Source organism: Prorops nasuta, unplaced genomic scaffold, assembly GCF_024137725.1.
Source record: "Prorops nasuta isolate Cenicafe-Biocafe unplaced genomic scaffold, Cenicafe_Pnas_1.2 PNAS00033, whole genome shotgun sequence".
NCBI classification, from domain to species: Eukaryota; Metazoa; Arthropoda; class Insecta; order Hymenoptera; family Bethylidae; genus Prorops; species Prorops nasuta.
Window position 1 is genome coordinate 2,041,905 of NW_027116830.1, and position 21,480 is coordinate 2,063,384.

The 21,480-nt window shown below is 42.0% G+C and overlaps 3 protein-coding genes across 11 annotated transcripts; 1 reads left to right on the top strand and 2 right to left on the bottom strand.

The window, feature by feature from the left end:
- Nucleotides 1-17: 17 nt before the first annotated feature.
- osp (outspread) lies at nt 18-16,256 on the bottom strand. 8 transcript variants are annotated; one of them, XM_066743246.1, is made up of 13 exons: nt 15,607-16,256; nt 15,221-15,461; nt 11,717-11,797; nt 9,219-9,284; nt 8,805-8,993; nt 8,657-8,729; nt 6,169-8,568; nt 5,952-6,108; nt 3,047-5,884; nt 2,649-2,940; nt 2,129-2,465; nt 1,466-1,621; nt 18-1,395 (listed from the first exon to the last, which is right to left on the bottom strand). In XM_066743246.1, exons 2-13 carry the CDS (start codon nt 15,377-15,379, stop codon nt 1,247-1,249), a joined length of 6,897 nt encoding a protein of 2,298 aa, XP_066599343.1. In that variant the 5' UTR covers nt 15,380-15,461; nt 15,607-16,256; the 3' UTR covers nt 18-1,246. The 8 variants fall into 8 exon arrangements, 7 of the variants coding, with proteins under 7 accessions (XP_066599343.1, XP_066599344.1, XP_066599347.1 ...); XM_066743247.1 differs by having other exon boundaries at nt 2,129-2,417; nt 15,221-16,256; XM_066743250.1 differs by lacking the exons at nt 15,221-15,461; nt 15,607-16,256 and adding an exon at nt 12,073-13,620.
- On the top strand, nt 14,873-19,925 carry Pmi (Transmembrane protein Pmi). Of its 2 annotated transcripts, none has more exons than XM_066743452.1 (3): nt 14,873-15,001; nt 17,695-17,912; nt 17,984-19,925. In XM_066743452.1, the coding sequence occupies exons 1-3, from the start codon at nt 14,988-14,990 to the stop codon at nt 18,268-18,270; spliced, it is 519 nt and encodes a 172-aa protein (XP_066599549.1). In that variant the 5' UTR covers nt 14,873-14,987; the 3' UTR covers nt 18,271-19,925. The 2 variants fall into 2 exon arrangements, with proteins under 2 accessions (XP_066599549.1, XP_066599548.1); XM_066743451.1 differs by lacking the exon at nt 14,873-15,001 and adding an exon at nt 17,028-17,085.
- On the bottom strand, nt 19,698-21,341 carry LOC136783327 (dehydrogenase/reductase SDR family protein 7-like). The gene is made up of 4 exons (XM_066743419.1): nt 21,047-21,341; nt 20,614-20,977; nt 20,308-20,553; nt 19,698-20,250 (listed from the first exon to the last, which is right to left on the bottom strand). The coding sequence occupies exons 1-4, from the start codon at nt 21,194-21,196 to the stop codon at nt 20,051-20,053; spliced, it is 960 nt and encodes a 319-aa protein (XP_066599516.1). The 5' UTR covers nt 21,197-21,341; the 3' UTR covers nt 19,698-20,050.
- Between the last annotated feature and the right edge of the window lie 139 nt (nt 21,342-21,480).

Below are 21,480 nucleotides of genomic sequence, written 5' to 3' on the forward strand. Positions count from 1 at the left end.
GAATAAAGAAGATTGTGTTATAATTCTTTATTATTTACAATTTGAGAACAAATAAATCTTTGAAAACCAGCAAACGCCTTGACAATCGTTACTGCATTTCATTTGAAACGGGCTATAAATTATAATACAAATGCAATGATGTAATACAATAATAATAATAATATATTAGAAACGTTAAACAATCCTGAGTGATTATTCTACATGAGAGATAATCAGTTAAAATATCGTTTATGAATTAATATCGGGCGAAAATCGATAAATCGCGATAATGTATATAATTAATAGAATACATCAATAATAATATAATTATTTATATATAAACAATCCGTAATCGACGTGAATATCTATCTATTTCTCTTAACGACCTAATAAATAATCATAAACTATACATTATTAACATTAAATGAATGCGATATAAGATTTACAAAAAAAATATATATAAAAAATGGATGAATGTGGTAATACACAATGCAATGGGATAACTTTCACGTGCAAATTCTATACATAACAATAGCGAAAGCGAAAAAAGATCAACAGTGATGTTTCTAATTTTTCCATCGGATATAACAGCAAAGTCCCGCCTTCATTCGACAATTCGGGCAGGCTTATTCAATTATTGCACTAATTAAACAACAAAAACGCAATCTTTGATTGTATAAAAATTACATTCAATAATACTTCAGTCTATTTACCGAGAATCATTGCGAAACACTAATTCAACACCAATTCTCCATAATTTGGCGTGTATAATAGTCGAAAATACATTTTCGAAAAATTCCTCCAAAGTCAGTCATAGAAAAACATCATGGAAAAAGATTGGTTATCAAAATTTAAATGCGTATCAAAGGTGAGTGTACGCCTAGCAAAATGCGAAGGCAAGACCGAGGATGGAACTACGAGAATTTCTGAAATGGAAGCTTCGTCAAGGACGATCCTATCCTCTACCCGGATTAGCATAAATAGTTCATTCTCGACTATTGAATTATGTTTACTTGATAAACACGTTCAATACAAATGTTAAACGTATAATTAGCGATATTACACTTAACACCTTTCTGTACTATTCGTTTAACCGGTATAATTTATTGAAATCGTATAATTGATTAGTTGAACGTCCATCCATTAAATTCAATGATAGTAATTGAGCATATCAAGGGGGATTCCTTCCTCTTTCACATGTTTCCCTATAGTATACTGTTTCCCTCGAGAGAAAGAGAGAGAGAGAGAGAGAGAGAAATCTGGTGGCTCAGATTTCAAAACGCTTTTTCCTCTCAGCGACCATACCTACCGCAGGCAACTGAGGATGGAGTGTATGACGATAATTCGGTATGGTCGCAGAAGGTACGCTTCGACAAGTTTTGCTGGTCCATCTCACTGCTGGAGACCTCGTCAACTCTACAAAAATTTACATTTATCAATCAAACGAACATGGAGGCAAATTATAACAAGTTGATCATTGAATTACCTGCAACGGAGAGAGCTGAGGGTTCCGAGGTGAAGCTGGATGGGCGACGAGTGTTGTTACGGTTGGTGTAAGACGTCTGGTGTTGCTGCTTTTCACTTTGCTCGCTCTCCTGCCGTTGCTCGCCAGTACTGCGGATTCGCATCGCTGCTGTGCCACCTTTTGTTTCACATAATTGTTGCACATTTATCTTCTATGGGGTGATTAATGAAAGCTACTATAGTACATCTCGTAAAATTACAAAGCATATAGTATGACTCTCCTAACAGACATAAGTATAACAAATTCGTCGCAATGTTATTCAACTATTTACTTCACCCCTTTCCTTCCCCTACTCGTACTATCCATCAAGACAGAATTAGTGACCGAAGGTCGACAAACAAAGAATAAGCATTAATAGATTGCACATAGCACCCATTCTTAGGAACATATCTTACATGCCAAATACACATACTTTCCATCTAGTACTTGAACCCAGCATGCCCAGAGGTCAAACAATAAACATTTGCTTCATCAACGACGCTTAGATCGAATACGATCCAATAGTGTGAATACAGTCGATTAGTTGTTACTCGTATTACTTCTCTCGTGATGATCCGAAGCGTAGAAACGCGGATCCAACACCCAGATAAGAAAATAAATGGCCAATTCACCTCTGCTCTGTACCTTGATACCGATGAGTAACGGCACTCCTCTGTTTCAGGCTGTCCCACAAGGGCGTGATAAGAACACCATCCTGACCGATTCTTTCCAAGCTAGTGTCTCGCGAACCTGAACTATCACTAGCCCCCCTAAGATTACTGGAGAAGGGCAAACGTTGTTTCAATCTTTCAATATTATAAGAGAATTTACTCGAGTCCAACGAGCTCCTCTTCTCATTCGTCGTTTTCATCTCTTCGCTACGAGTTCTCAGAAATTCGTTCCTAGCTCTCTGCTGGGCATACGAAGAGTTCATCTGCAATTGTTTGGTCTGTAGCACGCTGGACTGCTGGGTATCCCCATGCTATTAGTGAAACGGTGAAAGTTGCGTTAATTAAGCAGCCAATATCATTACTACAATTATTATTATTACTATTATTATTTAGCGATTAGTCATTGTCCAAAGCCGAAGGCTGTGACTGCTCGAATTAGAGATCCAGCGAAGCAACGATCAATAACAGGCTATCAAGACTTATTCGCAACATACTTTTAATTGCTGTTGCAGTCGATGAATTTCTTCTCTCTGCTCGGCCATCTCATTATCCCTGCCTCTTAAAAGCTGTAAGGTGTCATTTATTCCACTGTCGTTCGTTTCCAGTATCAGATGAGCTCTCAGCTGTTTGTTCCTCGCATCCAATTGCATTATGTGCTGTTGCGCCTGAGCCAATTGCTTACTCAACATGCCAACTTTCTCTTCCAATGCTGCAGACTCCACACATTTCGACGAATATTTCGCTGACAGTGATAAAATATCCTGCTTGATCTCTTGCATTTCAACCCTGGGAATGAGGAAAAAACAAATTAGAGAAACGAATCAATGAGTTAATAGATACTAACAATTTAGAATCAAAGTAAAATTGATCAGTTTTATTCCATATATCTTACTCGTGTTCCTTGTGAAGGGCCCCAATATCCTCGCGTGCTTGCATTTGTTTAAGGAATTCCTTCTTAAATTTGGCAATTTCTTTCTGCACCTCGTGTTCATGGGCCTTTCTCATGGCATCGAGAGCAGCCAGGGTAGCCTGGGTTTCCTCGGAGAGTGCCTGCTCCTTCTCGATCCTCAAGTTCTCCAATTCCTGCCTGTGCTTCTCCTCCATATCCGATATGATCCTCCTATGAGAATTTTCCATTGCCAACAAACCTTTCTCACACAAAGCGCGCAGCTGCTTTATCTCTTCCTTGTATCTCTTCCTGGTCTCTGCATCAGTATCCAGTTCAGCGCTCATCGAACGCTGATAAGCTGCCCTTAATTCATTAACATGCGCCGAATGCTCCGAATCCATTGCATTCAACCTGTGCTCCAGCTTCCTGGCTCTCTCGCGCAAATTCGCTGCTTCCTGCTCGTACTGAGATGTCAAGGAATGTCTCTGATTTTCCAATTCACTCCTGATGTCCATCAGATCCTTCTCCTGATTACGTTTTAAGGTCTCCAGCTCCTGATTATGCTCCACTGTCAATCTACGAACTGTTTCCTGTAACTGACAACACTGTCTACAGGAAGCACCATTGATAGAATCGCTCATTTTCTTGATTTGCTCACGTAGATGAGAGCATCTTTCACAAATCATAGGCCAATCCAGGTTCCCACCAGAAGAGAAGTTTCTCTTACAAAAATTCTCTATCCTATCGTCCCCTATTTTAATCTTCAAGGACTTTCCAAGCTCTGTTAGATCGTCCTCGAGATTACACAATGATTGGTTGATGATCTTCAGTTGTTCCCTCGTACTACGCCTGCCAGTGATCTTCTCCTCGCACTCCTTCACAGACTGCTGATAGAAGTAAGAGAATTCTGAGTCGAGGAGCAGACTGTTGGGGAGATTATCGTCAAGGCACGAGAAAACATCGTCGTTTTTAATGAGACTAGATACAAAGGTGTTCCCAGTGAAGGTGATTGGCCTAACGGATTCCTGAAGAAGGCTAATTCTAGCGTCTATCAGTGCTTTATGAGCAATTACGTCAGCATAATCAACAAGGAGCTGTCGAGAATCGTAATTAGAACCAATAGAGCATTTGTTCGTCTTCATGCTTTTCAAGCAGTCCTCGTAGGCATCTGATAATTCCTGGATGCACAGCTCCATCTCCTGCCTGAGCCTGATCTGGGCTTCGTCGGTCCAGGCTTCGAGTTTCACGTCGGTGGAGGAATCAAAATTCAGGCAAGTATCGGTGATGCACGTGATATCCTGCTCGTACATCTGACCACAACGTATAATCACGTGGGAGACTTCAGCCTGTACGAGCTCCTTGCTTACAGTTTCCTGAGCCAATGCCCAGGCTTCCCTGATACGTCTATCCTCTAGCAGCTTCTTACTGGATACCTGTATTTGTTTGCCCAAGTCCTCCTGCTTCGACAAATTGAAAGTCTCAGTGGCCAAAGCCTCTGCTAGATGCCTCAGGTTCTTTTCCTTGTATTTTCGCATCAGCTCCTTTATCTCCGACTGTTTCTGCAGCAGGAAGCCCAGACTCTCGCCCCGGGCAGCGGTAACTTCTTTGGAAGTGTCCTTGGGAGGAGAAATTCCTCCAACAAGTACTAACCTATTCGCTAAAACCTTAGTAAGATACTGAACGTAACTCGAGTTTTGGTAGGTTTTGGGCTTGGTTCCGTGAATCTTACGCTTTAAGCTTGACACAAGCTGACTAGTTTCCACCAATTCGCTCAGCACGGCGCTTTTCTCGTGATTCCTGCCGATGGCGCACTTGATCTGCTGCAGAATGATGCTTTCGAAGGCTATTCTTTCAGCAAGCAACTTTGCCTTTTCCCTGTCGTCCAGCTGACCGTTCTGAGCGAGCGTCTGACGTCTCTTCGTAAGTTCATGCAACTTATCCTTAAGAATAGTTTCTAATCTAGCTACCATAACACCTACGGACTCGACCACCTGAGCATTAGATTGATTCTTCTTGCACTCCAAGCAGGATTCGAGTATATCATTCACCTCTCGCAAGCACTTTTCTGCTTTCTCCTCTGCCTGAGTGGAGCCCAGACACTTCTCCAGTCTTCGTTTCGATTTACCAACGACTCTCTCAAGCTTCCTCAGCCTGGAGAGGATTTCGAACGAAAGCTCGCAGTTTGGGGAAGCACCAGCCTCACTACACTCGCTGGAATCCTTCTCAGCATCGCTAGCCAGACTCTCAGCAGTGACACTGGCCACTTTGGTCTCCAGAGTGCTCAGCCTGATGAGAACCTTCATTGGTTCCGAGCTTGTGGCACTGTCCAAAGATTTCCTTCTGGGCCTGGATCTGTCCAGGTTCTTGCTCTCCTTTCTTTTGTCCTTCTTAGGATTTGGACTGGACTCTTTGGAGCTGCTGCTGCAGGCTGACGCAGGTGCACTCATGCACCTGCCACGTTCTATAGCACTGATTTTGTTCTCGAGGTCCAGTAGCTTCTCCTCCATCTCCTGGGAAATCTGGAAGGATTCCCTGCCTTTCAAAGACAGCGATCGTCTCTTGTCCCTCGTCTCAGCCTTGGTCAGCTTCTGCTTCAAGGTTCTCGCCTGCTTTTCGCTTATTCCCAGCTTGCTAGTCAAGTCCTGTATTCTGGCTGCCATTAATTGTACTTGAGCTTGATTTGTTTCATTAACTCCAGCTGCGTCCTGTTTATGAGCTATTATCTCTAGTTCTAGAGCATCTTGCCTAGCGTTTGCCTCCCTCAATTCCTTCCTCATAGCTCGAATCTCCAATACTGCTTTCTCGAATCTGCTCCTCAATTCATCGTACTCGTCCATTATCCTGAAAAAATTTCTGTAATTAATATCTCGTTTCTTTCCAAACGATTAAAATCAAAACATCATCTTACCGTTCCTTGTCTAATGTACTTAAATCACGATCTAAATCGATGTTCGTTAAATCGCTCAAAGAGTCAAAGCTACGACCACGATCTCGTGACACGGATAAACTACTCTTTCCCTCTAGCTCTCGTATTCTACTGTACAAACGATCGTTCTCCTCGATTCCTGAATAGACAAAAAGCTTAATGAGTTTTACCAAGGAATTAATTTTCTTAGTAGTTTTACCTTGAGACAATCTATCGCTGAGTGAAGCAACTTCCAGCTGAAGATGTTCAACGTTACCATGGCTATCAGATAATTCATTGGAGAGCATCTCGCACCTCTCTGCAGTTTCCCTCAGAATAGCCTCGGTTTCCATGAGTTTACACTCGAGCATCTCTTTGTCCCTGTTATAGAGCTTTTTCATTTTCTCAAGATCGTCCAGGTCCTTGCTCCTCTGCTGCTCGGTCCTCTGAATGGTGTTCAACAGCTCCTCCACTTGTTTCTCACGAATCGATGCCTCTGCCTTTTCCTGTCTCAGTCTGGACAATTCGTTCTCAGCATTGGCAACGTCAGTTCTAGCTGCATTCAACTGGGACTTCAGATTCTCAATCTCGTTTTCTTGCCTCTCGACAATGACTAGTAGCGTACTCGGGTGGGACTGGTTCTGGTCCAGCTGGTCTCTCAGGAGGGACACTTGGTTCTCCAGAAGCTCGACTATCAAGGGACTCTCGTTGTTGCTCGATATGCTCTGCAAGTGAGAGGAAGAATTGCTCTGTTCTTCGTCTTCCTCAAGGTCGCAACAAGCCATCATCAGGTCCTCGGATCTGACGCTATCCAGGGTACTTCTTCTGGAACTAGGAGGCGAGCTCCTGCTCCTTTTGTACACCCTGGACCTCGAACTGGATCTCGATCTAGCCTTGACTCTGGAGAGAGCAGTCCTGGTGAGAGGTGGGGAAGGTGGTAGCTCAGCCCACTCGTGATTCGTCGAATCTGACCAGTTAGAGCCTTTGGAAGTGTTGCTGGGTGTCCAGTCGCCGCCGTTCCTCATCAAGGACGAGGATTCGGGTGGCCCAGGAGGTGGTGACACTGGAATTTCTGACCAGTCACCCGATTCGCGTCTACCACCCTCGGAAGCTGTACGATATTCCTCGTCAGACGAGAACAGAACTGATCTTGGAGTGATAGAAGTGGAGGGAACCACAGATTCCCTATCCCTGTCTGTAATGGAAGTGGTGGGTGATTGAGGATTGCTATCCTGTCTGTGAACATCCTGACAATGAGACGACTGACTATCCTTATCAGGATCAGGTAAATTGGCAGCTCTTCTAATGGCTGATATCCAACTGGATCTTATCCCAGCTGTTACAGCAGACAGAACGGTTGACCCTCGATCGTCCCAGGCCACAGTTTGGAAACCGTAGTTCCTGGCGACCTGCAGAGGAGTCACTGCTGTGACAGTGTTCAGATCTATCACACCATCCATTATCCCTTTATCCTCGGCACAAGGATCTCTGTAGTACATCAAACCACATCCCCTGATGACGAACCAGTGCTTGTTCCACTCTTTATTAGCCCCCTGCTTCATCAGCCAGCCTTTCTTGATATTCAGCAGATCCTCAGCAGGCAAATCTACTCTCAGCTCAGACGTAGGCGAGTATCTGATCCCTGTAATATCCAATCCACAACCATCAGGATCTCCTCTGATCAATTTCTCATGATTATTGGAATTCGCATTATCCACCACGTCTCTCGTGGGATCAAAGCTTCTCGGTTTGCTCCTTCTCGTCCTTGACTGAGTGAGAGAAGCTGCTATGTCACGCAACTTGCCTTCCCTTTCTCTCTCGTGCTCGAGGAATATTCTGCGACAGGCATCATCGTCCAGCTTCTCGTTGCTGCCACTACTACCATTATTGGAGATTCCACTAAAAGAGTCAGATCGGTGTTCCTGAATCAGCCTGCGTCTTGCTTTGTCCTCTGCTCGTAGTTTGTCCCTCGTTGGAGGAGAAGCACTGCTGGCTGGCTGATCTCTGTACACCGATCTGGTCTCTGATGGTACGATTGGTGGTTTTTCCGTTAACGTCGTTGAATCTGCTAGTATCAAGGAGTTGATAGAACCGGTAGAATCGGTAGTTACAGTAGCAGCAGTAGTACTAGTAGTAGTAGAGGTATTAGTATTAGCAACAGCAGTGGTATAAGTAGCAACAGTGTTGCTGGATAAAATATCCGAGGTGGTGGACGTTGCTTTGGAAGTGGCTTCGAACGAGGAGGAAGTGGAAGTTGTCGAGACTGATGAGACAGGGGTTTCAGCGATGTTGGAGGTTAGGTACGAGGCCAGAGTACCGTTTTCCCTTTCTCGAGGACTGGAACGAGATGGTGAACCGTTGCTTCGCAGGTGTTCACCGTCCTCTAAGAGATGGTGGTGGTGGTGGTGGTGATAGTGGTGGTAGCGATGATTTTGTTGGCGATAATTGAGATGGTGATGATGCTGCTGTTGCGTTGTATTGTCGGGATCACTGGTCAAGGACGAATTCTCGTGTTTCGAGCTATCCGACTCGGATAACCAACTGACCGTTGGCCCACTGCTGCTTCTTGGCTCGGATCTACAGCTATTGAACCTCGGTCGTTGAGGATTTGGAGTATTACCTGAAAAAAGAAATTAATTATTACATTTGTTCTACACTCTATCCTTACCAAAGCAATAAAAATAATTTTGCAAGAGAACCAGTCTCACTTCTGATGGTAGGTGTGACTTGAAGGATGCTGGTTTGCCCACCAGGAAATGTAGCGTTTCTCTTGTGACGACCCTGGAAGAAGATTGATGTTATAAAAACGTTTCTGTTTACGGAGGAAGAGGAAGAGTTTTTTTTGCATTTCGTTACCTTGTTTCGTGAGTACACCTGCAGCACGTCCGCCCACCATCTGGTCTCCTCGCGACAAGTGCCCTTGACGAAGGTCGCGCCCTCTGGCGAGGTCACAGCCAGGCTATAAGGATGCCCGGTCACGTCCTCCGCTGCTGCCACTTCCAGCACTCGGGTCATGTCTATTCTTGCCTGTGGCACCGTTTCGGGCTGCGAAAAATGATTTCATAAATCAGTCTGTCCTTTCGCCAACTCTCTTGTCAACATTTTCTTAATAATTTCAAGTGTGCAAAATTAATCGTTGAATAATTTTCGCTTCGAAGAATCTTCTGCGGAGTGAAGCCCCACGAAACTCGTATAAGCGGATACTGCAAAGCGGATTTGGTTCTTGCGGGGATTCTGGCTAGCCAGGGGAGGCTAAATGAGTCCACTTACGTGCTCGTCGACGGAATACGTGAGCTCGCCGTCGTCGTACAGGACGAACCATCTTCTTTGCCATCTCTGAAAAAAGATCAAAGGATGTAGAACTGACCAGTAGCTTATGGAGTGTGTACAAAAAATTCCTGACCCTGATTGTTCTCTACTTCAGTTCGCTTTCTTATATATATATATATGTTCATCCATTAATTCTATTGGGTAGCTATTTTTCTTCATACTAGTCATGCATACTAACGTTTCGTAGCGGTCACGCTGACTTAAGCATGAATTCAGGTTACCTGGTTAACGCACGCGAAAAAGAATGGGCACGTTTAATCGTTCATCTCGCGATCTCTCTTGTTCTCCATGTGGATTTTTTCAGATTCAATTTCATCCAACATCGATGAAAATCGAAAATCTACGGTGCACTCGGCTATGCACTGCGCAGCTATCAACTGGCTTTCCTCGCGTGCCAGGATCGACCTGGAAAATTTCCCAGGGTCGTCCGCGCCTATTAAATGGATCATACACTATATATATATATATGTACAATTTTTCCAAGCCCCTCTCGCGCGGTTCCCAGAGCATTATCGTCCTGGCGAACGTTTTATATAGCAAAAAAAAGTCATCATCGAGAAACGAAACCAAACTTTCTTGGCCAGAAAGTTAGCCGCGATCGATGTCGTTGCGAGATCGAGCTACTTTCACCCTGCAGCAGCTTCTTCTGATCGTATTATACTTTCCCCCGATGCATTCTGCTATTAATGCCACTCTAATTAGTGCCAGGACGACTATACACACTTGGTTGACGAAAAAAGCCACGGGACCCTGGCGTGAGTGGAGAAAACCTTGGAGAGGGGGGATGAGAGATATATATACGTATAGCGTAGAGGCGAAGGGAGATGGATGCAATCACGAGAGGAATGAAATTGGTTTAATTAAATTAATTAGTCAAATGAGGATGATTAAGGGAAGTGGAGAAAAAAATTAAAGGGTATTACCGAGGAACGCCCAGGAGAAAGGGGAAGGGTTTGGTGGAACAAATAGAAGGGGGAGGTATAGAGAAGAGGGAAAGAGAGGTTAGCAGAAGGAAGGAAAGAGATAGAAACAGCTGGCAGGATCGAGCAACGTGCTTGAGCGTGCTGCTGGCTGGCGTTCGTCTCGGTTCGTCGACCTCGAGTGGAATGCATGGCATAACCTACCGTAACACCACCACCAACACACTCTCAAACCTCCAACACCACCACGAGCCTCGGTATGCTCGGTTTGTGGGTGTGCATGTGTGTGCGCGTGTTTATGCGCAGTGGTGATGACGGTGTAGTAGCTAACATAGCCGTATTACAATCACATCCAACACGACAATCCTCAGGTGCTTCATGCTACCGATTTGCATCGGACCTAACATAACCCCTCGCGTTACAATTTTTACCCCGTTTTTTCCAACAACCTTAACGATTTCGTTCTATCACTCGCCCTGATCGCGATAGTCTCTCCGAAAGTTCGATAAGTTTGTTTATCGCCGCGCGGGATCACTTTGAACTTTCCAGGTGAGACGTGCGATGCGACCGTTTTCGGAGCGAACGCCATTTTAGTCAGACGGACCAATACGGCCGCGAACTGAATTTTCGGCTCTCGACCGCGCGTCGCGCCCCCTTGCGCATGTTTATTTCATAACGGGAGTATAGTTAATGGTATACCTGCTGGTGAAACAGGTACAGTTAGCTAGAGCAGGAAACGTGAAGATAAGACGATCGTGGAACACAAGGAGAGCGTGAATTACCTTGCGCACTTTAACCTATCCGGGACATCGAAAAATGAATTACATAAACCACCTGTTCCGGAAGTCATGTTGGACGTGAAAAGTTCACGAAATCTCAGCCATCTAGGCAAGATTCGCTTTCACTCGTTGCCCGGACGACACCTCTGCTTTCTGTTTCTTACATCCTTAACATTCCTCCTCTCCTCTTCAATTTCTAACCTCTCGCTAAAGTCTCTCCGCCGCGTGACCTTTTCATCGACATTCTTGCTTCTCACTTTGGATTTTGCTCGGAGGCATTGTTCAAGTATCGCCGCTAATTTATACATCCAGTTTTCCAACACCACGAGGGAAAAGGAAAATCATCCTTAACCACTCGAAGGCATCGTAAACTTTATACATGAATAAATCATTGGAGAAGCAGGATTGGTGAACAACGCCAGCAAATTAATCGAAGCAACGATGAAAATAGAAACGAGGTTAGGAGCCTTGTACACGTTGGAGTAACGAATGGGAAATTTTCAATTGATAATGAGCGAGGAAGGAGAGAAAGATCGGGGAGGGAGAGAGAGAGATATGGGGATGAGAGTAGATCAACCTACTCTATTCATAGAACAATGGGCCAGAAAAGGTGGCAGACGATGAAGTCACAAAGCAGTTACGACTCCTACGCGAAGATCCTTATCGATCCACTGTTACCAGAAACGAAAATATCCATAAAAATACTTGCGTAACTCGTAAAGGGGCGCAAAATTCTTACCTTCGTCCGATTGAGCGGATTGGAAAAATCCCAGCCCGGTGCTACGAAGAGATAGCCGCATTTGGAGATCTTTCTCGTGGCCTGAAAAGAAAAGAACGGAATGAGCATTGGCAAAGATTAGAGAAATGTTAGAAATGAGTGAGTTGCGCGGTTGGCGCGTGCAAGGAGCGACAAGTGTCGCGGTACCCGCGGCTCAGGAGAAAGGCGTTAGGAATTTCAAGTGACGGATTCACGGTCCAATTGCTGTCCCAGCTAGGATTAAGCATCGGCAATTAAGCGGGATTGGTGAAAACATCAAACGACACGATGAGAAAATGTACCAAGGCGTTTGTCAAGAGGATTGATTGTTGCGACACCTGCTGCAACACCTCATGAGGCCTCGTTGCAACGACGACTCGCGTACTATTTATCATCTTCTCAGCGTCCGCTACGATTTGGTTTTAACCAATCTATTATTGAGCCGGCAGACGGCACACGCACGTAGCTCAGCCACCATTATCGTTGCGAGCCGGCAAATTTCTACTTTCAACGACTTTCTACACCGAATTGACTGGCGGTGCTAGCTCGCGGCCATATCTCTCCATTTTCTATGGCTCGTGGACAAAGTCTCGAGAGATAGTCAAGCGACTCAAGGCGTTCTCTCGCATGGCACGTAACGTTTCTAACAGTACACGTAACGTTTCTTCTCTATCGGATTCAATCCAGTATCCGTTCCACCAGTTCGATCGTTTCCGTTCCCATTTCGATGCTTCTCCATGGCTTCCTGGAATCGATCGCACCTCTTTAGTCAAATTTATACATTTTACTCTTTTCTGGATTGGACTTTCTCGTTGATTTCGTTCGACGGCGTGTCCTGACTGCATGATTTCGGTGAGATATAGGAAAATGAAGAGAAAGAGAGAGAAAGAGAGAGAGAGAGAGAGAGAGAGAGAGAGAGAGAGAGATTCCTTTCACGTTTTTAGAGTGGAGGGAGGAGCAAAGGCTGCTATTCCTGTATTCTCTATGTAGACACGGTGCCAGAGCGGTTCTCCGACGGTGGCGACGGCGCCCAGCGGGGCAATGACACTCGTTGCTATTCCGGCCCGGTAACCGCCAGGCCAGCAACTGCTCTCTTCTCTGCAGGTGCGTCAGCCAGGCGTCGTCTCTCCATCCAACACAATACTTACTTACATACTTACTTACTTACCTACTCGCTCGGCCCAAACCTCCACTACGTCTCCTTTCGATTCCAAAAACCTACCGAGCTCTCTGCTACTTTCCTAATTTCTCTTTCTCTTTTTCTCTTCTCCCCTTTTCACCGGACACTCTCGCTTCCAATTATAGGGTTCTACGCTACATCTCTACGTGTACGAGAGTGCCCGTGAGGGATAATTTGCAATTTTTCAGGGAAACTCCCGCGGCTAGCGAGCGATAGACGATCGATGGCGATATCGCGTGCGTGCGATCCATCTTGTTCTCCTCCGCATCGAGCGATCTCCTCTTGCTCGGCCTTCGGCTTATTTGTAAGTCGTGAGCGTGGATATGTAATCCGCGCGACTTGAATTCAGCCGTGGAGAGATTTTCCTCGCATCTGTGATCGCCGATCATCGACGAATCATTTGCATCCATCGGATCGAAGCACCCTTGCGTTTTTTACAGGTCGCCTCGATGAAGGGATCATCGCGCGTATATAATCTTATTTTTGGTGAGGAAGAGTTGGACAAACGGAGAGAGAGAGAGAGAGAGAGAGGGGGGGGGTGGGAGTGAGGCTACGAGGACTACAGACGGTTAAACAGGGAGAAAGAGAGAGAGAGAGAGAGAGAGAGAGAAGATTAGACGGTACGCGGCAGGAACATCCTGTCCATCAAGGACGACCTGTAGCACGCTTCCAGTTTTCGACCTTTACCACCAGGCCAGTCAGTCTTCTTTCTTCCGAAACTACCGATCCTTCGTCGTACCAACGCGCAGCAGCTCCTGCATAATTAAAATTTAAACCAATCCATTAGATACACTTGGCAAGAGCACAGTATATAATAAATCATGGATAATTATAATTAGCTCCTTCTCCTTACTCGTACGGCCAGTTCGCCTACGGCGCTTCCCTCTCTCATTGCAATTGCGCAATATTTAGATTTTTGCACGTTCTCCTCGGGCTTCGACAATCGCGTAAATTACCCGTCGACATTAGCCTACGTCGCTCCTGCAACGCGACAATCGACAATAACAAACTTGCCAACCGACCGAACCAACCTCTTCCTCGTATTCTTTTCAGAGTTCCACGAATTTATCTTCGGGAGTAAACATTAAAGAAATTGTTTTGCTTCGAGAAGAATAGCGAGAAATTGGGATTAGCAAATTCCAGGAAAGATCTTTCTCGCTAACTTCGACTTAGGGAGAGAAAGAAATGCGTTGATCAAATAATTGCGCTCCGATGCTATTGAATGGAGTGAGTTCTAGGAAAAAATGGGAGAGTGGCGAGAATGGTGCTTCGGGATTGGTTGGAGGTGCGTCGCGAGCAGCAGCATAAGCAGCATTTTCAATGAGGTCCTTATAAAGGTAAGAGCAGCTCTGAACAAGGCTTCTACGGCGAACCTAGCAGTCGTGGTGGCGTGAAAAACCATCGATTCCAAGGAAAGGAAAGGAAAGGAAAAGACTAGCCTCCCTATCCCCCCTACTCTTTTCCAATTCCACCACCACCGTCGCTATTGACGACGCTTCGATTAATCCCAATCCATCTCGCCACTCGTTCCTCCACTCTCACCTGCTAAACAACCAAACAATCAATCCATCTTCCATGCAGCCAACCAAAACATCACGACGAACGCAACAAATCGACGCTATCTCTTATGTTTCCAATCCATTAAAAACTGCTGACACACGAGCGAGTAACATCCGTCTCGTGAAAGAAGAAAAAAAGAAGCATTCAAATTGATAAGGCTGCCAATATAAGATAAGAGAAGAATCGTTGGGCTGGAGTGTTTTGGCAATAAACGCTCGAGGTTTTTCTCTGCTTAGCTTGCAGTCACGCGCGCGGTTCGTGCAGAGATATAAACAAATGTAGTTCTCCCTCCACGCCACCGGTGGGATTGCCTCTAATCCTCCGTGAGAGGGACATAAATTGGATCTGGAAGCTTGATTAATTCGGGCTAGACACGCAATTTATCGTTGTGTCATTCAGAGAGGCTTCACTGTGAGAGGAAGAAGTAGCTGGAAAAACTTGGAGCACGATCCTTGCGTAATAAGTGTGCCATGGTGGAGGTTTTCCTCATCTCCACTAGGAATTTCATGCGGAATGAATTGCCATAGGTGTGCATTGATAAGCTTGTGTTGACAGCATGGAGCGTAGCAAGATGGGCCGGGATGTGAGTGGATTGGCCAATTGGCCAGGCAATACGAAGAGGAGAGCACACGCACAGTTGGAAGTTTGTGGAGAGGGGGAGGGGATGGAATAGGTAGTGGGGAATCCTGTGGGATGAGCGAGAGAGAGATGGAGGGGAAGGGTCGAGTCCATCAAAGAAAACTCACCCTGTTGCATTCCAAAGCCTCCGCGCTGTGCTCCTCCTTCTGCTTGAAGCAGCTGCTGCACTTGCTCTTGTTGAAGATGTTCGGTGCGAACTTCCTGCACTCGGCGCCGGTGCCACGGACGCCACCCGTTACCGTACTCGTCCCCGTCCCCCCTGACATTTCTTGCCGCACAGCTTTCACCACTTCCAAACCCCCTGCTGCTGCATCATCGCCACTCGCATCCCCCTATTCCTCTCCTTGCCTACAAATTCATCCAATTTTATCCATCAGAAATTCCCAACTCTCTCTCTCTCTCTCTCTCTCTCTCTCTCTTCTTCTTCTTCTTCTCTTATTATTTCTTGTTATTTTTTACAATTGACAATATCAATCGTTGGCTGTGTTCGTACTTGGAGAAACAGTCACGTGTCTTCCGTCATCCCCTTTTTGGATCTGCTAAAAAATGATTCTCTCACAGTCGAGTATCTGCTTGCTCCCCCGGTGTTTACTGGCCGTGGTCGACTCTTTCCTTGGCCGACATCGGTTTAGAACGGCACATCCAACGCGAGTTTGAATTATTCAATATTTGTTGCACAAGAATGCTTGTCGCATTCGCACATGAACAGCAGCACCTGTGATTTACACTTTCTCTCTCTTGCTCTACAGAATAAAACAGCACAAACGATACAGTAATTGGGTCACTGTTCGGTTATCGATAGCCAATCACCACTCGTCTCAAGCCTTTCCCAAGATCGAAGCATTAATGATCCTCGAAGGCTGCGAGGTTTTTATCAAAGGCGCCGGCCACACGACGAGATAGCATCGATGGAACCCAATTTTCTCTCTCTCTCTCTCTCTCTCTTTCTTGTTTTCTCTCCTACTACTTATATATTTGTATGTCGATTTTTCTTCCTCTCAATATTAAAAGAGAAGCACTTGAAACTGTCGATGCACGATGGACGGCGATAAAACTCCGTGTAAACGCGTCGCGTTAAATTCTCCATGACAGAACGCTCGTTGGGACGTCCATCTGCGATCTGTCCCGTTTCTCTCCGGCTGCGCCCACTCACGTCTCACACTGCTGGGCTTGTCTCTCCATGACCTAACCACGCCATTTTCTCCGCTCACCTGCGCCACCAACAAATAGTCCCACTCCCTGCCAATTACTAGAATTACTATGCCCACTAGTCTGCGCCTACACCAATTTATACCACATTTAACTTCAATTCTAGACACATTTTATTCACTTAAAATTCAAACTTACTGTCAATAATCATTATTTTATTTGAAGTCGTTCCAATTCCTTCACGATAATTGTAAAATTGCTCGAAATTAATCCTTCTCAGACTCCAACTTTATATCCAGCATCCTCGAGAACAAGATGGCGCCCAAGATTACTCCCCTTTGAATCTTCTATAGCTTGGTTAATTGTTTGTTCCATGAACTTTCTTCACCCACGTATATTTTTAAAGAGAACATTTCATGATTGTCAAGCACTGTCTAAGCTGAAAAATGTGTATTCTAATAATAATTTTTGAGAATATGGAGAAATTATACATACCTTTTATGCGATTTTACTCCTTTTGGCAAAAGATATTTTTAAAGATATTTTCGCTATTGGAAATTGACACAGAGGAGTCGTCGAATGATCCATCATACTCTTATCTTTTTATCTTTTCTTAATTTTGAAATACAATAAAAGCGTGAGAACTGTAATTTGAATTTGCGATGAAGAATACCACACGAGTCGTGCGAATTCGAAACGATCAGCTGATTTTTCCATCCGGTTCAAAAATTTGAGTCTTTCTTCCGGTTCACACCAACCACCGTCCACCGTTTCAGTGTTTGTAATATCTTCAGGTAAAGATGGTAGATGAAGCTGGTGACAGGTTTGTAAATTTTGCAAAATTCCAGTTTTTTCCCATAAACATCAATATTTCGCAGCTGGAAAAACCTCAATCCTTCGAAAATATTTATCCACCGAAACGATCCTGAAAAAAGTTTAACGAAAATTCTTAATAATCATCTCCACGATTAATCTCCGTTAATCTACACTACTTGCTCCTAAATATTCCACCAGTTCTGAAAAATTCAATTGATATCAATCGGCTAAATAAACTAAGAAAAAGCACAACCTCTCTTAAGTGGATTTCACTAATTTTATAATTCGAGAAATGGTTTCTTCCACATCTTTCTCATCATGCTTTGAACTAATCTAAATTAAACTTTTTTTTATTAATTTATAACTATAAATCGCATGCATTTTGAATATAGTATACATAAACAAAAATTCAATACTGAGAAATATTTATTAATAGAAAGCAATGAGTTACCAAATAATTCATGCATTGCTTAGATTAGCTCAACTTCTTATGTAACATACAAAGCTATTCAATTCTGACAAATTTCTTTCAAAATATTATTTTATTTATTATATATTATTAATGTGTTCTGGTTCACATAATGGAATAATCAATAATTTGTTTATTTGCTTATAGAAATTATACCTCAAATGTCGCCATTATTAGAGAGGTATACGATAGTGAGAATGCACATGAGACATTTGAATATGAATTGGAAAGAGCATTGGAAATGGAATGTAATTTAATCGTAATTGAACCATCCAAACTGGGAGATGAAACCTCTAGATGGATTACTGTTGGAAATTGTTTGCACAAAACAGCAGCTCTGTCGGGTCTAGCAGCTATTGTTACTGGTAATGGATTATATATTGATTTTTTTTAAGATAATTTTTTATTCTTTATAACCATTTGAATTTTATAATAGGCTTGGTTTGGGGAGATCGACCATATATCTGTGGACCTTTTGGTTTTACATCAGTTATAACTTGTGGTTTGTATACAGTATCCTGGCAGTTTGATCCTTGCTGTCAGTATCAAGTTGAGACTGATACTAGGAAGCTGCCTCATGTAGAATTGTTAGCAGTTTTGGGTCCATCTTCGCCAACATTTCTGGTTAGAAAAGATGACACCAGGAGACGAATATTGCATACAACTATTAGTTTGTTAGCACTCAGCATCAGTGCTTGGAGAGTATATAAAGCGTTCAAATGAAACAACTCGCACATGAGATAAATGATATCTCAGTAAGCAAAGGAAGTAAGGTAGGCCATTTGATGCATTCTTCTGAATTGTACAAAGGCCTAGTGTAGGATATATAAAATTAGGAGAAATACAGTGTCATTTCTTTTATTTTATTATAATTATTATTATTATTATAATTTTTTTTAATTTGGACATTTTTAATTGACTCATTGATATCCATTCTCATCTGAAACTACTGCTTAGCATGTAACATTGCTCGACACACAGATGCTGATTGCTCCATTTTGAATTTTTGCATAATATACAATAAAAATGGAGAATGGTCATCCGTACAATCTAATATTAATGATATTATTCCTCTTTGATCATTAAGAAGATATTGATTCTTCTTTCGTCAATTTTGTTGTTGTTCATCAATCAGATTGAGGAGACATGAACAAACCTTTTTGGTACATTCAAATACAGACTGGTGCAAATGTTCTTTAAATCATCGTGCCGAATTGCAATTAAATTAAAAGAAAAAAGTTCAATTTAGCACTATGTACTGTTAGATTGTAAATAAAGTAGATAGAGCACTCTGAAAATATGAAATACAACAAAAGTATTTCATGACTTCTCTCACCCAATAAGACAATTGAATGAATTTTTATCTTAGGTAGTTCGTTATTACGAGTACGAGATTTTAAGAGCAGCTTAAGATTCGTATAAAAATATCGCAAACATTCCTGCTAATTTCTTAGGACGATTCTTAAATGAACGTTAAATTACTTTCTATTTTATTGAAATTTTAGTTTTCTATACTGTACAAAAAGGATTGGTTTATTGGATCCCACATGTACATTGTTAAATACTAGAGCATGAATGTACATAAGATGTGTTAAAACCAGTAACAAATATATTTTTCTTTAAGCTGTAGAAAAAGATCCAAAATAATATCATTTAAGATTATTAAAGATGACGTTTAGCACAAAGGTTGTGATTTATTCAAGATAATGAGAAGCAACAATCTTGAGTTTTAAGCTATGCAGTTTATATTAAGCGTTTAATTTCGTTTGTTGAAAAAATTGTATTTTTCCTAATTACGCAGTCGATCAAAATTCATGTTTCCACATTGGAAGAGAAACGGTCGGGCTTAAATCTTTGTAAAGATTAAATGCAGACCTGATATTTTATATTACCAAATGATTGATTGTAATTTTATATGTAATTGTGCATTGAGTTCTTCGAAAACGAATTATCTTAACAGTATAAAAACTAAACTTTTTTTTTGTTCTGGATATTTTTCACCTAGGTAGAAATTTTTTTATATAATTTACAGAATTAAAAGTTTTTTTCTCCTAACCTAGAGGTGTGTGTATTAAGTGTACAAAAACAGGAAAAATACATCATCATAATACTGGCAGTAGCTGAAGCAACTAAATGAAATATTTCTTCGCTACATTGTTATAAAGCATTTATTCGCATTTAAAATAATTTCTTACATAAAAAAATAATATAATTTTGCAATAATGATTGGTCTTTTAACCCCTTATGATAAAAAAAATTGATAACCAGAACAATTTGCTTCAGACATATTTCCAGTTCTGTAGTATTAAAATGTATATACTGTAAACAATTTCCACCTCATTGTGGCCATAAATAATAAACAAAGAAATAGTTTTAAATCTTACATCTTACTTTTATCACCTATCTCCTTGAGGAAATTTTAGCATAGATTACCATTGTTTTTTACATTATTAATGGCAAAACAACCATAACAAAACAACAATTATTATCATTGTCTAGAACATTATCTATTTTTTTTCAATTTCTTTGCCCTCTTTTGCATAATCCAAAAGTAAATGGAAGGAAATACAGTTCTTAATAATATTGCTACTTTTGGAGTAAAAGTAGCAACTACCAAATCCTTTTCTTTTTTCAATACAGCCTTCAATACTTGATCTGCCACAAATTCTGGAGTATAGCCTTTTTCCGTGGCTTCATCCATAACTGAAATAACTTACATAAGTATATAGTATTCATATTTTAAGAGAATAATTATTTTACCTCCATAAACTTGACCAGTTCCTGTTAAAGCATTGAGAGAGAGTGAGGTTTTTATATATCCTGGGCTGATAACAGTGATGGCAACATTTTTCTCTGCCATTTCTGCTCTACAGACATCACACCAGGCTTGCAAAGCATGCTTAGATGCTGCATAAGCAGATCTGTATGGAATCCCTATTTTTCCTTGTACACTGCTTATATAAACAACATGGCCATTATTTTGTTTTATCATAGATGGTATAACAGCTAAAAGTTAGAAATCATATAGCCTCTCTTTTGAAAAAATCCATTAAAGTTTTTTAATACCTTTAGTAAGAGCAATTTGAGCAAAGTAATTAATCAGCATTACTTTGATATCAATGTCTACTTTGGTATCAATTATTTCTCCACGATAAGAAATACCAGCATTGTTGATCAAAATATCAATTTTTCCATAAATATCCAAAACTTTATTCACTTCAGATTTTAAAGAGTTGATCTCTGTCAAATCCAAGGTTAAAACTATTGGTGGATGAGTAGTGACAGTCTGATGAGTATTCATTATATCATTCCTTACTTTCTCTAGCTCCTTCCTCCTTCTTGAAACTAAAATAATTTTACAGCCACAGCTATAAAATAAATGAGCCAGAGATTCTCCTAGTCCAGAGCTTGCTCCGGTTATCATAACAACCTGCATTTAAAGTTGGGTAAACATTTTTTTCAACATTTTCAGTAAAACGAAAAAAATAATAAAACTTACTTTTCCCTGAAGATTGGTTCGTTGACGTTTCTGATTTATAATACCAATGAAATTATAAAGTGCCCATGGTAAAAAAAAAGGAAAACCAAATAACTTAAACAACCACCAGAGAAAGCTCCAATTAGCAACTGATTCATAATTATTTTTCATTTTTTTTGGACTAGCAGTAAATATAAATAGTATTTAAAGAACAATTCAAATGCAGTTTTTATTCAGAACTAAATGCTTCATTACTTGTATAAGATAACCTTTGTATCGTTTCTATTTCATTCTATTTAAAAAAAAATGAGATAAAGAAACACGCGCGAAACCAGCTGTCAGTGTATCTAACCCTTTTTCGATTTCTCGAATCCTCAGCTCTCCCCGCTTCCCACTTTTTCATTAAGAAGCCAAATTCAGTTAGCTAACTTCAATTTTACAGTGTGTTAGTAAGC

What these genes read in the sequence shown, in the direction of transcription:
- LOC136783327 (XM_066743419.1), bottom strand. Translation starts at nt 21,196, where the DNA reads ATGAAAAATAATTATGAATCAGTTGCTAATTGGAGCTTTCTCTGGTGG. An exon ending in GAACCAATCTTCAGGGAAAA is followed by an intron (nt 20,978 to 21,046) that starts GTAAGTTTTATT and finishes CTTTAAATGCAG; the next exon opens with GTTGTTATGATAACCGGAGC. An exon ending in TCAAATTGCTCTTACTAAAG is followed by an intron (nt 20,554 to 20,613) that starts GTATTAAAAAAC and finishes TCTAACTTTTAG; the next exon opens with CTGTTATACCATCTATGATA.
- Pmi (XM_066743451.1), top strand. Translation starts at nt 17,063, where the DNA reads ATGGTAGATGAAGCTGGTGACAG. An exon ending in GTAGATGAAGCTGGTGACAG is followed by an intron (nt 17,086 to 17,694) that starts GTTTGTAAATTT and finishes ATTTGCTTATAG; the next exon opens with AAATTATACCTCAAATGTCG. An exon ending in TCTAGCAGCTATTGTTACTG is followed by an intron (nt 17,913 to 17,983) that starts GTAATGGATTAT and finishes ATTTTATAATAG; the next exon opens with GCTTGGTTTGGGGAGATCGA.
- osp (XM_066743246.1), bottom strand. Translation starts at nt 15,379, where the DNA reads ATGTCAGGGGGGACGGGGACGAGTACGGTAACGGGTGGCGTCCGTGGC. An exon ending in AGGCTTTGGAATGCAACAGG is followed by an intron (nt 11,798 to 15,220) that starts GTGAGTTTTCTT and finishes TTTTCTTTTCAG; the next exon opens with GCCACGAGAAAGATCTCCAA. An exon ending in CGTTACTCATCGGTATCAAG is followed by an intron (nt 1,622 to 2,128) that starts GTACAGAGCAGA and finishes GTGAAACAAAAG; the next exon opens with GTGGCACAGCAGCGATGCGA.